The sequence below is a fragment of the Perca fluviatilis genome, chromosome 5, assembly GCF_010015445.1.
Source record: "Perca fluviatilis chromosome 5, GENO_Pfluv_1.0, whole genome shotgun sequence".
Taxonomy (NCBI): Eukaryota; Metazoa; Chordata; class Actinopteri; order Perciformes; family Percidae; genus Perca; species Perca fluviatilis.
In genome coordinates this window covers 37,138,947-37,148,805 of record NC_053116.1, presented here as the reverse complement: position 1 = coordinate 37,148,805, position 9,859 = coordinate 37,138,947, and the positions used below count along the sequence as shown (strand labels likewise).

The window sequence follows — 9,859 nt, the reverse complement described above, 5'->3', positions numbered from 1 at the left end:
AGGTAAATTTAAGGGTTCAATTTGATAGTATTTGAAGAAAAAAATGATAAAAGAAAGTTAAAAACAAAGTGACAAAAATGTCTGAAAGAGCTTCAAAAATAAGGGGGGGAAAAAAATTACAAAAATGTCAAAATAGCACAGAAAAAAAAGTGACAAAAATACTTGGATAAAAGTGAAAAAAAATGTCAAAATGTGGAGCCTGAAAAACTAAAAGTTGCGTGGTCGACTGGAAGACAACACAAGGGTTAAATCAGAGCCAAACATGACAAGGAGTTGTCTCTTTAAAGCAGATTTATTAATAGCTAATATACCTGATAAAGTTCCATTCAAACTGGGATTTGGGTTTCAGCCATAAACCGTTAATATTAATAACAACTAATAATATACAGTCTATGGTTTCTGGGTCAAAATGTAACTTTTAGCTCGTCTTTTTTCAACACGTTTGCCACTTTTTGCGATCTTTTGGTTGTTTTTGTCGTTTATTTTGCAATTTTTTAAGCTTTTTTTGTCAATTCTTAGTCTTAAATTCTTAAATGCTATGAAATTGACTACAACACACAAATTTAGTTAAAGTAGTGAACTGATGATTTATTTTACTTGTGAAGAGCGTCATATGGAAACATCCACGTTGTTGTTTTTCTTCCATTTGGTTGAAAGAAACCCAAATTTCGGATGTAGAAACTAGGACAACAGGAGGGTTCAGACGTAAATCAGCCGAATATTTAATCATCATCTATACATGATGGAGCTTCATCATTTATACAGCCCCAAAAAACTTATAGAAACCCAGACTTTCTTTACACTTTTTATTCATTCTATCATTGTTAAATAGTGCATCTGATAATAAATTGTGAAATAGAAAATATGTCACCTTTTGTTCCCTTTACCACTGTTTGGATGCACTGGAAATGGAAACATTTAGGGACAATATTGACTAATCTAGGGACAGTGTTGACGTGACAACTTCTTGAAAATATTTCCAATCAGGGTCCAAAAATTGGCACCAATCCACCAGCCAAATGCTGGTCAAATATGCAAGTGGCTGCTAGATTTGCTTCACTCACCAGCCCAAATAAACAATGGTTTCCTATGGAGTGGCCGGTCAATTTTAAACATTCACTAGCCTTTTGGCTGGTGGACGAAAAAGTTAGTTTTGGACCCTGTTAAAGGGTAACTAATGTTTTATTCAACCTGGACCCTACGTTCCTATGTGTTTGTGTCTCAGTGACTGATGGGAACAACAATCTTTGACATTGGTCCAGTATTTAGTGAGATCGCTGCAGTCGGCAGCAGAGAAACCAGCTGCAATTTATGTTAATAGGACAATTGTCCAGCTTGTATTTATGTTCATAAAAGTGCTTATTTTGCCGCTGACAGACTCAGATTAATATTCCAAGTGTCTGACAACATTATGGAAAGGATTTCTAAGGAGGTCGGACCTTTCTGTCAAAGAGTAAGATCCTTTATTTAAACATAAAAACATCCACAAAGTTGAGTTTCTTAAACCCACCAGACTCCATGTAAATAAACAGTAATTTTAGCATCGTACAAAACACTTAATTCAAAGTCAAAAGAAACCAAATAAAACTATGGAAAGCAGTTTTGGGTCGTTTTTCCACTTTTCCAACCATCACAACTCTAGTTTTGGTTGAAATAAACACAGTTTACTGATTAACATCTGAAAATACGTTGGCTCGATACACACTAAAAGTATTGTTTTTTTAAATGGAGTCTGGTGGGTTTAGCGCTAGTGTTTCTGGTTAAGCAGAAAGGTCTCAAAGAGGTTTTAAAAAGGTCTATCGCTTAAGGAATCCTTTCCATAATGTTGTCAGACACTTAGAATAATAATCTGAGTCTGTCAGCGGCAAAACAAGCACTTTTATGAACGTAAATACGAGCTGGACGATTGCCCTGTTAACTTACATTGTAGCTGGTTTCTCTGCTGCCGACTGCAGCGATCTCACTAAATACTGGACCAATGTCAGAGATTGTTGTTCCCATCAGTCACTGAGACACAAAAACATAGGAAAATAGGGTCCAGGTTGAAAAACGATAGTTACCCTTTAATGATCATATAATTTAAATAAAAGAAACAACAATTGAACCTGGTTATCCTGTGAAAGTCAAACATTACAACTTCAGAGATCATCGTTCATTTCCCTCTCTGCTGATATATGAGACCAAAGGGCCCGCTGCGGTACGTTCCTCCAACACAACAGCTCATCGGTGAAAACACTAAGCATGGTCCGAGCATGCAAACGGAAACACTACGGAAACAGACGCCAGGGTCTCCCCCCCCCCCCACCCCAAAGCTGCTGGGTTTTTAAGAATTTTGTTTTACAGTGGCGCGGCTCGGTCGGAAACATAGACATAGTCTTATTTTCTAATCTCCAGTTAGCTTTTAGCTCTGACTTAATGTAGGGCTCTGTGGAATCTGTCTAAAGCCCAGTTCAGACCAAAGACTGGCGACGAGACGAGTCGAAACTTTCAACTTCTAGTAGGGCTGCTCCCTCTTAGTCGATTAGTCGACTAATCGGTCATTTTGGTCTTAGTCAGCTTAGATCTCTTTAGTCCATTAGTCATGTCTGATGCTGTTTTCATCCTGAATGACTTATTTCCAAGAAACGTACGAGCTCATCTCTGGTAAACACAAGAATTAAAGTGGCGCTTTTAGCACGACTCTTTGCGGAGAAACTCAGATTTACAGATCTGTCGATCAAATCAACTAATCGATTAGTCGGTACAGTTGAATGAGTGTTAGTCGACTAAGAATCTCTTCAAATCGAGCACAGCCCTGGTTTTTTTAAATTCTCAATTTTGCGATTCCTTCCATGATTCTGTTATCACAGAAACTACTGAGCTCTACATTAATGCTGCCATCAGTCAGTCAGTCAGTCAGTCAGTCAGTCAGTCAGTCACTTGCCACCGGACTATACAACTTTTGTGGAGGGTGGGGAAACCCTGGATGGAGTGGGTGCTATTAGAGTACATGTAGATGTAATACAGTGGAGGTTGTCTGGTCCTTTACTGGATTTTTGGAAGTTGGTAGAAAACACAGCAGCCCAGCTGCCGGCCGCGGCCCCCAGCGGTCCCGATCTCTGTCTGTGAGCTACAGGCTCTAAAGCCAGCGGCGGGGTCTCCCTTCTGGAGGGGACAGAACCGCACGCAGACCAGCTCTGACCTGCCCGAGCGCTTCAAGTCCGTTACGTCCCGCTGTCCCAGCCTCGGGGGTGGGACTAGTTGACACGGATGCCTGAGATGAAGGGCAGCCCCGTGGGAACCCTCTTCTTGTACTCCACGTAGTCCTCGGCGAAGAAGTGGATGAGGGAAAGCTCCTCCTCCTCGATCCGCTCCCGGAAGAAGCGCCAGCTCGCTATCGTGTAGCCCAATATACACACGGGGTTACACAGCATGACCTGCAACAGTCAACAGGCGCTCAGTCAACACAACAGGTGGGAGAGGTCGCTTTCACAACCACAGAGCAGAAGACCACGTTATCATTTTATCTATCAGTTATTAAAAAAGGTCCCATGGCATGAACATTTCATTTTATGAGTTTTTTTTAACTTTAATATGAGTTCCCCCAGCCTGCCTATGGTCCCCCAGTGGCTAGAAATGGTGATAGGTGTAGACCGAGCCCTGGGTATCCTGCTCTGCCTTTGAGAAAATGAAAGCTCAGATGGGCCAATCAGGAATCTTCTCCTTATGAGGTCATAAGGAGCAAGGTTACCTCCCCTTTCTCTGCTTTGCCCGCCCAGAGAATTTGGCCCACCCATGAGAGAGAGACATCATGGCTTTCAAACGACTTCAGATACAGTATTAGGGGACCACTAAGGTCTATATAAAAGAGACTTCAGATACAGTATTAGGGGACCACTAAGGTCTATATAAAAGAGACATCAGATACAGTATTAGGGGACCACTAAGGTCTATATAAAAGAGACTTCAGATACAGTATTAGGGGACCACTAAGGTCTATATAAAAGAGACTTCAGATACAGTATTAGGGGACCACTAAGGTCTATATAAAGAGACTTCAGATACAGTATTAGGGGACCACTAAGGTCTATATAAAAGAGACATCAGATACAGTATTAGGGGACCACTAAGGTCTATATAAAAGAGACTTCAGATACAGTATTAGGGGACCACTAAGGTCTATATAAAAGAGACTTCAGATACAGTATTAGGGGACCACTAAGGTCTATATAAAAGCACCAAAGAGCACCATGTCATGGGACCTTTAAGGGGCCGCACCACCAACAGTGTTGCAACCAAGCGGCAACTTCCGGGTCTGAAAAGCGAAGCCGATGCTGAAGCTCCTTAAAGCTGCTTTCACTGTTTCCTTCGGTTTATAGAAGATTTAGGTGTGTGCATTAGGCTGGGGCTTTAGGCGTCTCAATGCAATTTCCCCCCCATACATTTTGCGTCTCTATGTGTGATTTCTTGTCTATTTGTAGTCGTGTTGTGTCTCTTTTTGGTGATTTTTGTTTTCTTTGGGGTTGTTCTGGGTCTCTGTGGTCATTGGGCGTCTCTTTGTAGTCGGTGTGTGTTCCCTTTGAGGTAGTTTTGCGTCAGTTTTTCACGTAATTTTAGACCATTTTCAATAGCATATCTGGGTCTAAAACATTGGAGAAGCTACGGCAGATAATAAATAAATAACGCTCAAAAAGCTTAAAGCTACATTGTGTAAGAATTTCTCCCATCTAGTGGTGAAATTGTATATGACAACCAACTGAATATTACTTTCTAGCCTTTCCTCCTACGGTGGCCGAATCCGAAAGTATCTCTTAGTATCTCCATCGTTTACACGCAGCTGTTCTAACCACTCCCGATATTAACTTTGGTCTTGTTGCTTTGCCTGTCGCGTTGTCGTTTTAATTCTCTTTTTCGTTTCCCTGGCGAGTAATCTCCCTCTGGCATTCGTCACGGTGCCACCGAGTGTAAGAGGGCGAAAGGCGGAGGTAATGTCCCTCTTTGGCTAATGTATTTTAAAGATGGAGGCGCATCATGGCGGCCGTCATTCGAGCAAGTCGCTCGTATGTATTCTGAAAGATTCTGAAAGTCAGATTCTACGCTTACGAGAATACTTTGATTAGTTGGTGGAAGTAATTACGCATGAATGAGCACATATTTGTGAAAGAACAAAGTGGTTTTTGCTAAGAATCAAGAGAGAGAGAAGGAGATTTCTCCTCCAGTCTAAGGTTTAGGTGCAGCACCTATGCCAAATGACAGTAACTAAAAGACATTTCTCAGATCTAATGATTGTAGATGGGTAATTTTTTGAGTTGATTCTTAGCAAAAAAAACTTTGTGCTTTCACAAATATGTGCTCATTCATGTGTAATTACTTCCACCGACTAATCAAAGTATTCTCGTAAGCCTAGAATCATTCAGAATACATACTAGCGAGTAGCTCGAATGATGGCTCCAAAAATAAGTCTGTTTTTTTTATTTATTTTTTTCGACTTTTTGTAGTTTTTTTTCCCCAGACTTTTGTTGCTTTTTATTCGCGGACCTTAGAGTGATGCGTTTGAGGACCCGTGCTGCAGCGGCTCACCTGTGTCCCAGTGCTCCAGTAGAACCAGCCCACATAGGACGGGTGTCTGAAGAAGGCGTAGACCCCGGTGGTGACCAGCACGTGGCTCTGGGCCTTCTCGTTCTGGACGATGTGGTTGAAGTTGGAGCCCGCCGTCAACATGGCCGCCTTGCGCAGGCACTCGCCGCACAGCACCAGCAGCAGACCCACAACGCTCAGCCAGTTCAGCTGCTTCAGCTCTGAGAGAGAGAGAGAGAGAGAGAGAGAGAGAGAGAGAGGGGACAGGTTGCTCAAAGGTCTCACAATGTGACAAACAAAACCCACGAGACAGCTGTGAGTGGACTGATTGCAGGGAGGACAGAGGCTGAAGACACACCCACCTGGAACGGTCAGCTTCTCCACGGTGAACTCCACCCATGAGGACACAGCAGCCAGGGTGTACTCCACGCTGTGGTTGAGCAGGAACGAGTCCAGCGACAGGCTGCGAGGGTTGATGATGGCCGTAACCAGGTACTCCGAGTAATGGAAGAACGACAGGGAGCACATGTACCTGCAGAGGGGCACCATTACTACACGTGCTCAACTGCAGCCGGCCTGGATTGCTAAATACACATCCTGGGTTTTCCCCCTCTCGTTATAAGGTTCGGGTGCAGCACCCGAGCAGTTTTGGGTTAGCATTTAAGCCGAATGAATGAAAGTTAAAAGACTTTTCTCAGATCTAATGATTGTAGTTGTTCCGCAGTGGACTGCTTGCAAGTTTTGTCTGTAAGATATTGGATGGGTTATGTATTTATTATCTGCTCTAGCTTTTCCAACGTTTTAAAGACACAGATATTGTAATAATTACGGTCCAAAATGATGAACTTGAATATTTTATTGAAAAACCTTACGTTTTCTTGAGGGAGGACCCCCTGGACCCTAAACCCCCCCACAATAAAAATGCACCTAAAGCGTGATTTATGGTTCTGCGTAGCCCACGTTAGTGGCCTGAAGTATACTTGTGCGTCGGTCTCTTTAAGAGGATAGCAGGGCCGGTGTGTGTGTGTGTGTGTGTGTGTGTGGGAGTGTGGGAGTGTGTGTGGTAGAGCGAGTGAGAGAGTGACGGTGATTAGCTCCGGAGCAAGTAGTGACTCTCTCATAGTGAGAGAAACAAAGTGTCTCCTAAGGCTGCAAGATATGAGGTAAAATACCTAATTGTGATTATTTTGACTGATATTGTGATATGATTCACGATATTGGAGGGAATGATCATTTTTGTATCATTACTCATTTTCATAACAAAAAAAAAAGGGTATATAAGTGTGTGTGTGTGTGTAATTATATATATATATATATATATATATATATATATATATATATATATATATATATATATATATATATATATATATATATATATATACACTTTTTTTGTTATACACACATATGTTGCCTTTAACAAATATTACGCCCCCCTGCAATTTGGATATTGCACTTTTTCAGTAGAAAAAGGCCCTTTAAAATGTCACTGTTGTTAGTGGTGCCTTTTATGTTCGGTGTTCAATACAATAAAATGTTTGAAATGATTTCCTTTGATTCGATTTTAATTCTACAACACTTTGTTGTAGTCTATTAAACAGCAGAAATGCAGAACTGAGTACACTTTAATATCAGTTTTTTTTTTTTTTTATCGCAAGAAATATCGCTATTGTGATGTTAAACAACGATATTTTTTGGGATAAAAGCTAAATGACATGTAATGTAATGATATTGCATATTTTCCTCATGTCGTGCCGCCCTAGCGGGTAACGTCTATGAACACATTGATGTAAGCTTAAAACTAAAATAAATAATAAACCTAATTACAAAACGCATTTCTACACAGCAGTCAGGTTACTTAAAAGAATAAAATATTCACAGTATATGAGAGCTGTTTGAACATATTTCTACTTACCAGCCAAAATGTGTCCAAGTGGTTTCAGAGAAGCTTATAATTAAGCCACAGCCAAAGGTAACTCCCAGAAAGCAGGCTCTCACAGCGACCTAGAACGAGTTAGGACACTCCTGTTATCCCGGGTCAAACAGCTGGCGTCTCCTAAACACAACCCGCTTTCTCTCTACCTATTAGGGCTGCTCCCTCTTAGTCAGTTAGTCGACTAATCGGTCATTTTGGTCTTAATCAACCTAGATTTCTTTAGTCCATTAGTCATGTTTTATGCTTTTTTTCATGCTGAATGACTTATTTCCAAGAAACGTACGAGCTCATCTCTGGTAAACACAAGAATTAAAGTGGTGCTTTTAGCATGACTCTTTGCGGAGAAACTCAGATTTACGGATCTGTCGATTTAAATCAACTAATCGATTAGTCGGTACAACTGAATGAGTGTTAGTCGACTAAGAATTTCTTCAGTCGAGCACAGCCCTACTACCTATCCTCAAGACAGGCTGGCCCCATTGCCAATTCAAATAACAGCCAGTTTCACCAGGCTACATTGGACCAGTTGTACAACACACAAAAAGTTTTTTTAATTAATACTTTATTGTACATAAGTTCATATACAAAAAGGTAAAACATTGTAAATGGCCCCAAGTTGATTTCCTGTTGCAGTGTATGTGAATGACATCAACTGACAGAAAGTTAACAAGTGGCCAACTAGGCTGTTGCCTAGCAATGGAGTTCCATTGAAAAAGGTCTATTCTGGGGTCGCCCACCAGACTCATGCTTAATATCTGGCATTTTATTTAATTTAAATTTAATAAAAGCCACATACTTCGCATTACATGAAGGAAGATAGTTTGCCAATCATCAGAGTACGCCCTTAAATTCGGTTGTTTTCTCCACCATCTTCAAACAACATTAGCAAACCAACTCTAAACGTTAAGATAGCATTTATTAGAAACGTCAACGGTTTTATTGCAGCGAATTTCGCCGAATTTGTACCATGAGTTTGGTTATACCTCAAGTCACACACAGCGAACGATTAAATTACAACAAGCCTGGGTTGAGTGCTGTCACATTATTGTAAGCCGCTGCTGCAGCTTTACCTGGCTTAGGTTTCTATCTCGAGCACGTCAACGCCATCTGTCTTGTTCCTCTTTTAGCTAATAAGATTAACGTACCGGTAGTCTAGTTAGCTGAAGGTAGCTAGCTAACATTAGCAGTGCAACATTAAAGTTTAACTGCCGACGCAAATTATGTCAGACAACTGTGTCAACACAAGCTCGAGGTAGATAAAATACTGTACTGCTGGACAGCACTGACACTTATGTGCTTAAGTAAAAGATAAAATGAGAAATAAAAGGGTTAGGTTGGCTACCTGACGTCAATGCTTACCTTGTATAGAGGTCCCCTGTATACGATTAGCAAGAGGCCGTTGGCAACTGCAATGTGGATACAAATCACTATTTTCCCGGGAGTTTCCGTCAGATTATCAAAGACCCAGTCAATATGCCCAAACCACGTTCTGATCAATGGGATTACAACCACGCTGAGTCCTAAAATAAACGCTTTTACACTTACTCTTCCTTCTAGCACCAACTTACTGCCTGCCATGATGGAAATACTGTGCTCAAGGAACTATCGCGATACCTGAATGTAAACCTCGCGATGTCCATTTACGGCTTTCACGTTTTGGTTTTGACAGAAATATATATTTATTTCAATATTAAATAAATAAATACATAATTAATGGAACAAATATGAACTAAAGTCTATAAAATAAATCCTGTAATAAATATATGAGGGAATAAACATATAAATGGGTCAATATAGTTAAATAAAAAATTAAATAAATCAATAGGTTATTATTTAATAAAATACTTTTTTTTTTTTCAAAGGACTCATTTTATTTATTTCAGGGGACTTTTTCCTAAGGGCACATTTATTTTACTCTCTTTTTATAAAAAAATCTTATATTCAAATGAAGTAGGCATGGATATGTCAGACTCTCAGACTAAATCTAATAGCTAGTAGCCTGGCATCGCCAACATCTCACTAACTGCAAGAGGCAATCGAACACCATGAGCTCAGCTGATATGTTTGGTTCCCAGGTAAAAGCTTGGTTTTTGGTTCTGCTAAAGGCTGACTTATGCTTCTGCGTCGCCGCGAACCCCCCCTCCGAGCCCTCCGCCGTAGCTCGACCTGCACCTCCAAAAATGTGTAACTTTGCTTCGAGGCGACGCAGAGCGCAAGGACTGTGATTGGTCGACTGGTCCTGTGTGTTGATAGTCAGTGTTTGAAGCAGCCTACTGTGGCGAGTAGCAACATGCTAGTTTAGGGTGACCAAACGTCCTCTTTTGCCCGGACATGTCCACTTTTTACCTACTGTCCGGGGCATCCGGG

General features: G+C 40.9%; 1 protein-coding gene across 1 annotated transcript; it reads right to left on the bottom strand.

Annotated features, from left to right (window-relative positions):
* Positions 1-2,840: 2,840 nt before the first annotated feature.
* Positions 2,841-9,103, bottom strand: icmt (isoprenylcysteine carboxyl methyltransferase). The gene is made up of 5 exons (XM_039799247.1): positions 8,852-9,103; positions 7,472-7,560; positions 5,919-6,088; positions 5,560-5,777; positions 2,841-3,416 (listed from the first exon to the last, which is right to left on the bottom strand). Exons 1-5 carry the CDS (start codon positions 9,068-9,070, stop codon positions 3,237-3,239), a joined length of 876 nt encoding a protein of 291 aa, XP_039655181.1. The 5' UTR covers positions 9,071-9,103; the 3' UTR covers positions 2,841-3,236.
* Between the last annotated feature and the right edge of the window lie 756 nt (positions 9,104-9,859).

Excerpts from the sequence above, each read along its gene's own strand:
- icmt (XM_039799247.1), bottom strand. The coding sequence starts at position 9,070 with ATGGCAGGCAGTAAGTTGGTGCTAGAAGGAAGAGTAAGTGTAAAAGCG. Across the intron at positions 7,561-8,851 it reads ACAGGGGACCTCTATACAAG|GTCGCTGTGAGAGCCTGCTT; the intron begins GTAAGCATTGAC and ends AACTCGTTCTAG. Across the intron at positions 6,089-7,471 it reads ACTTGGACACATTTTGGCTG|GTACATGTGCTCCCTGTCGT; the intron begins GTAAGTAGAAAT and ends GCCCCTCTGCAG.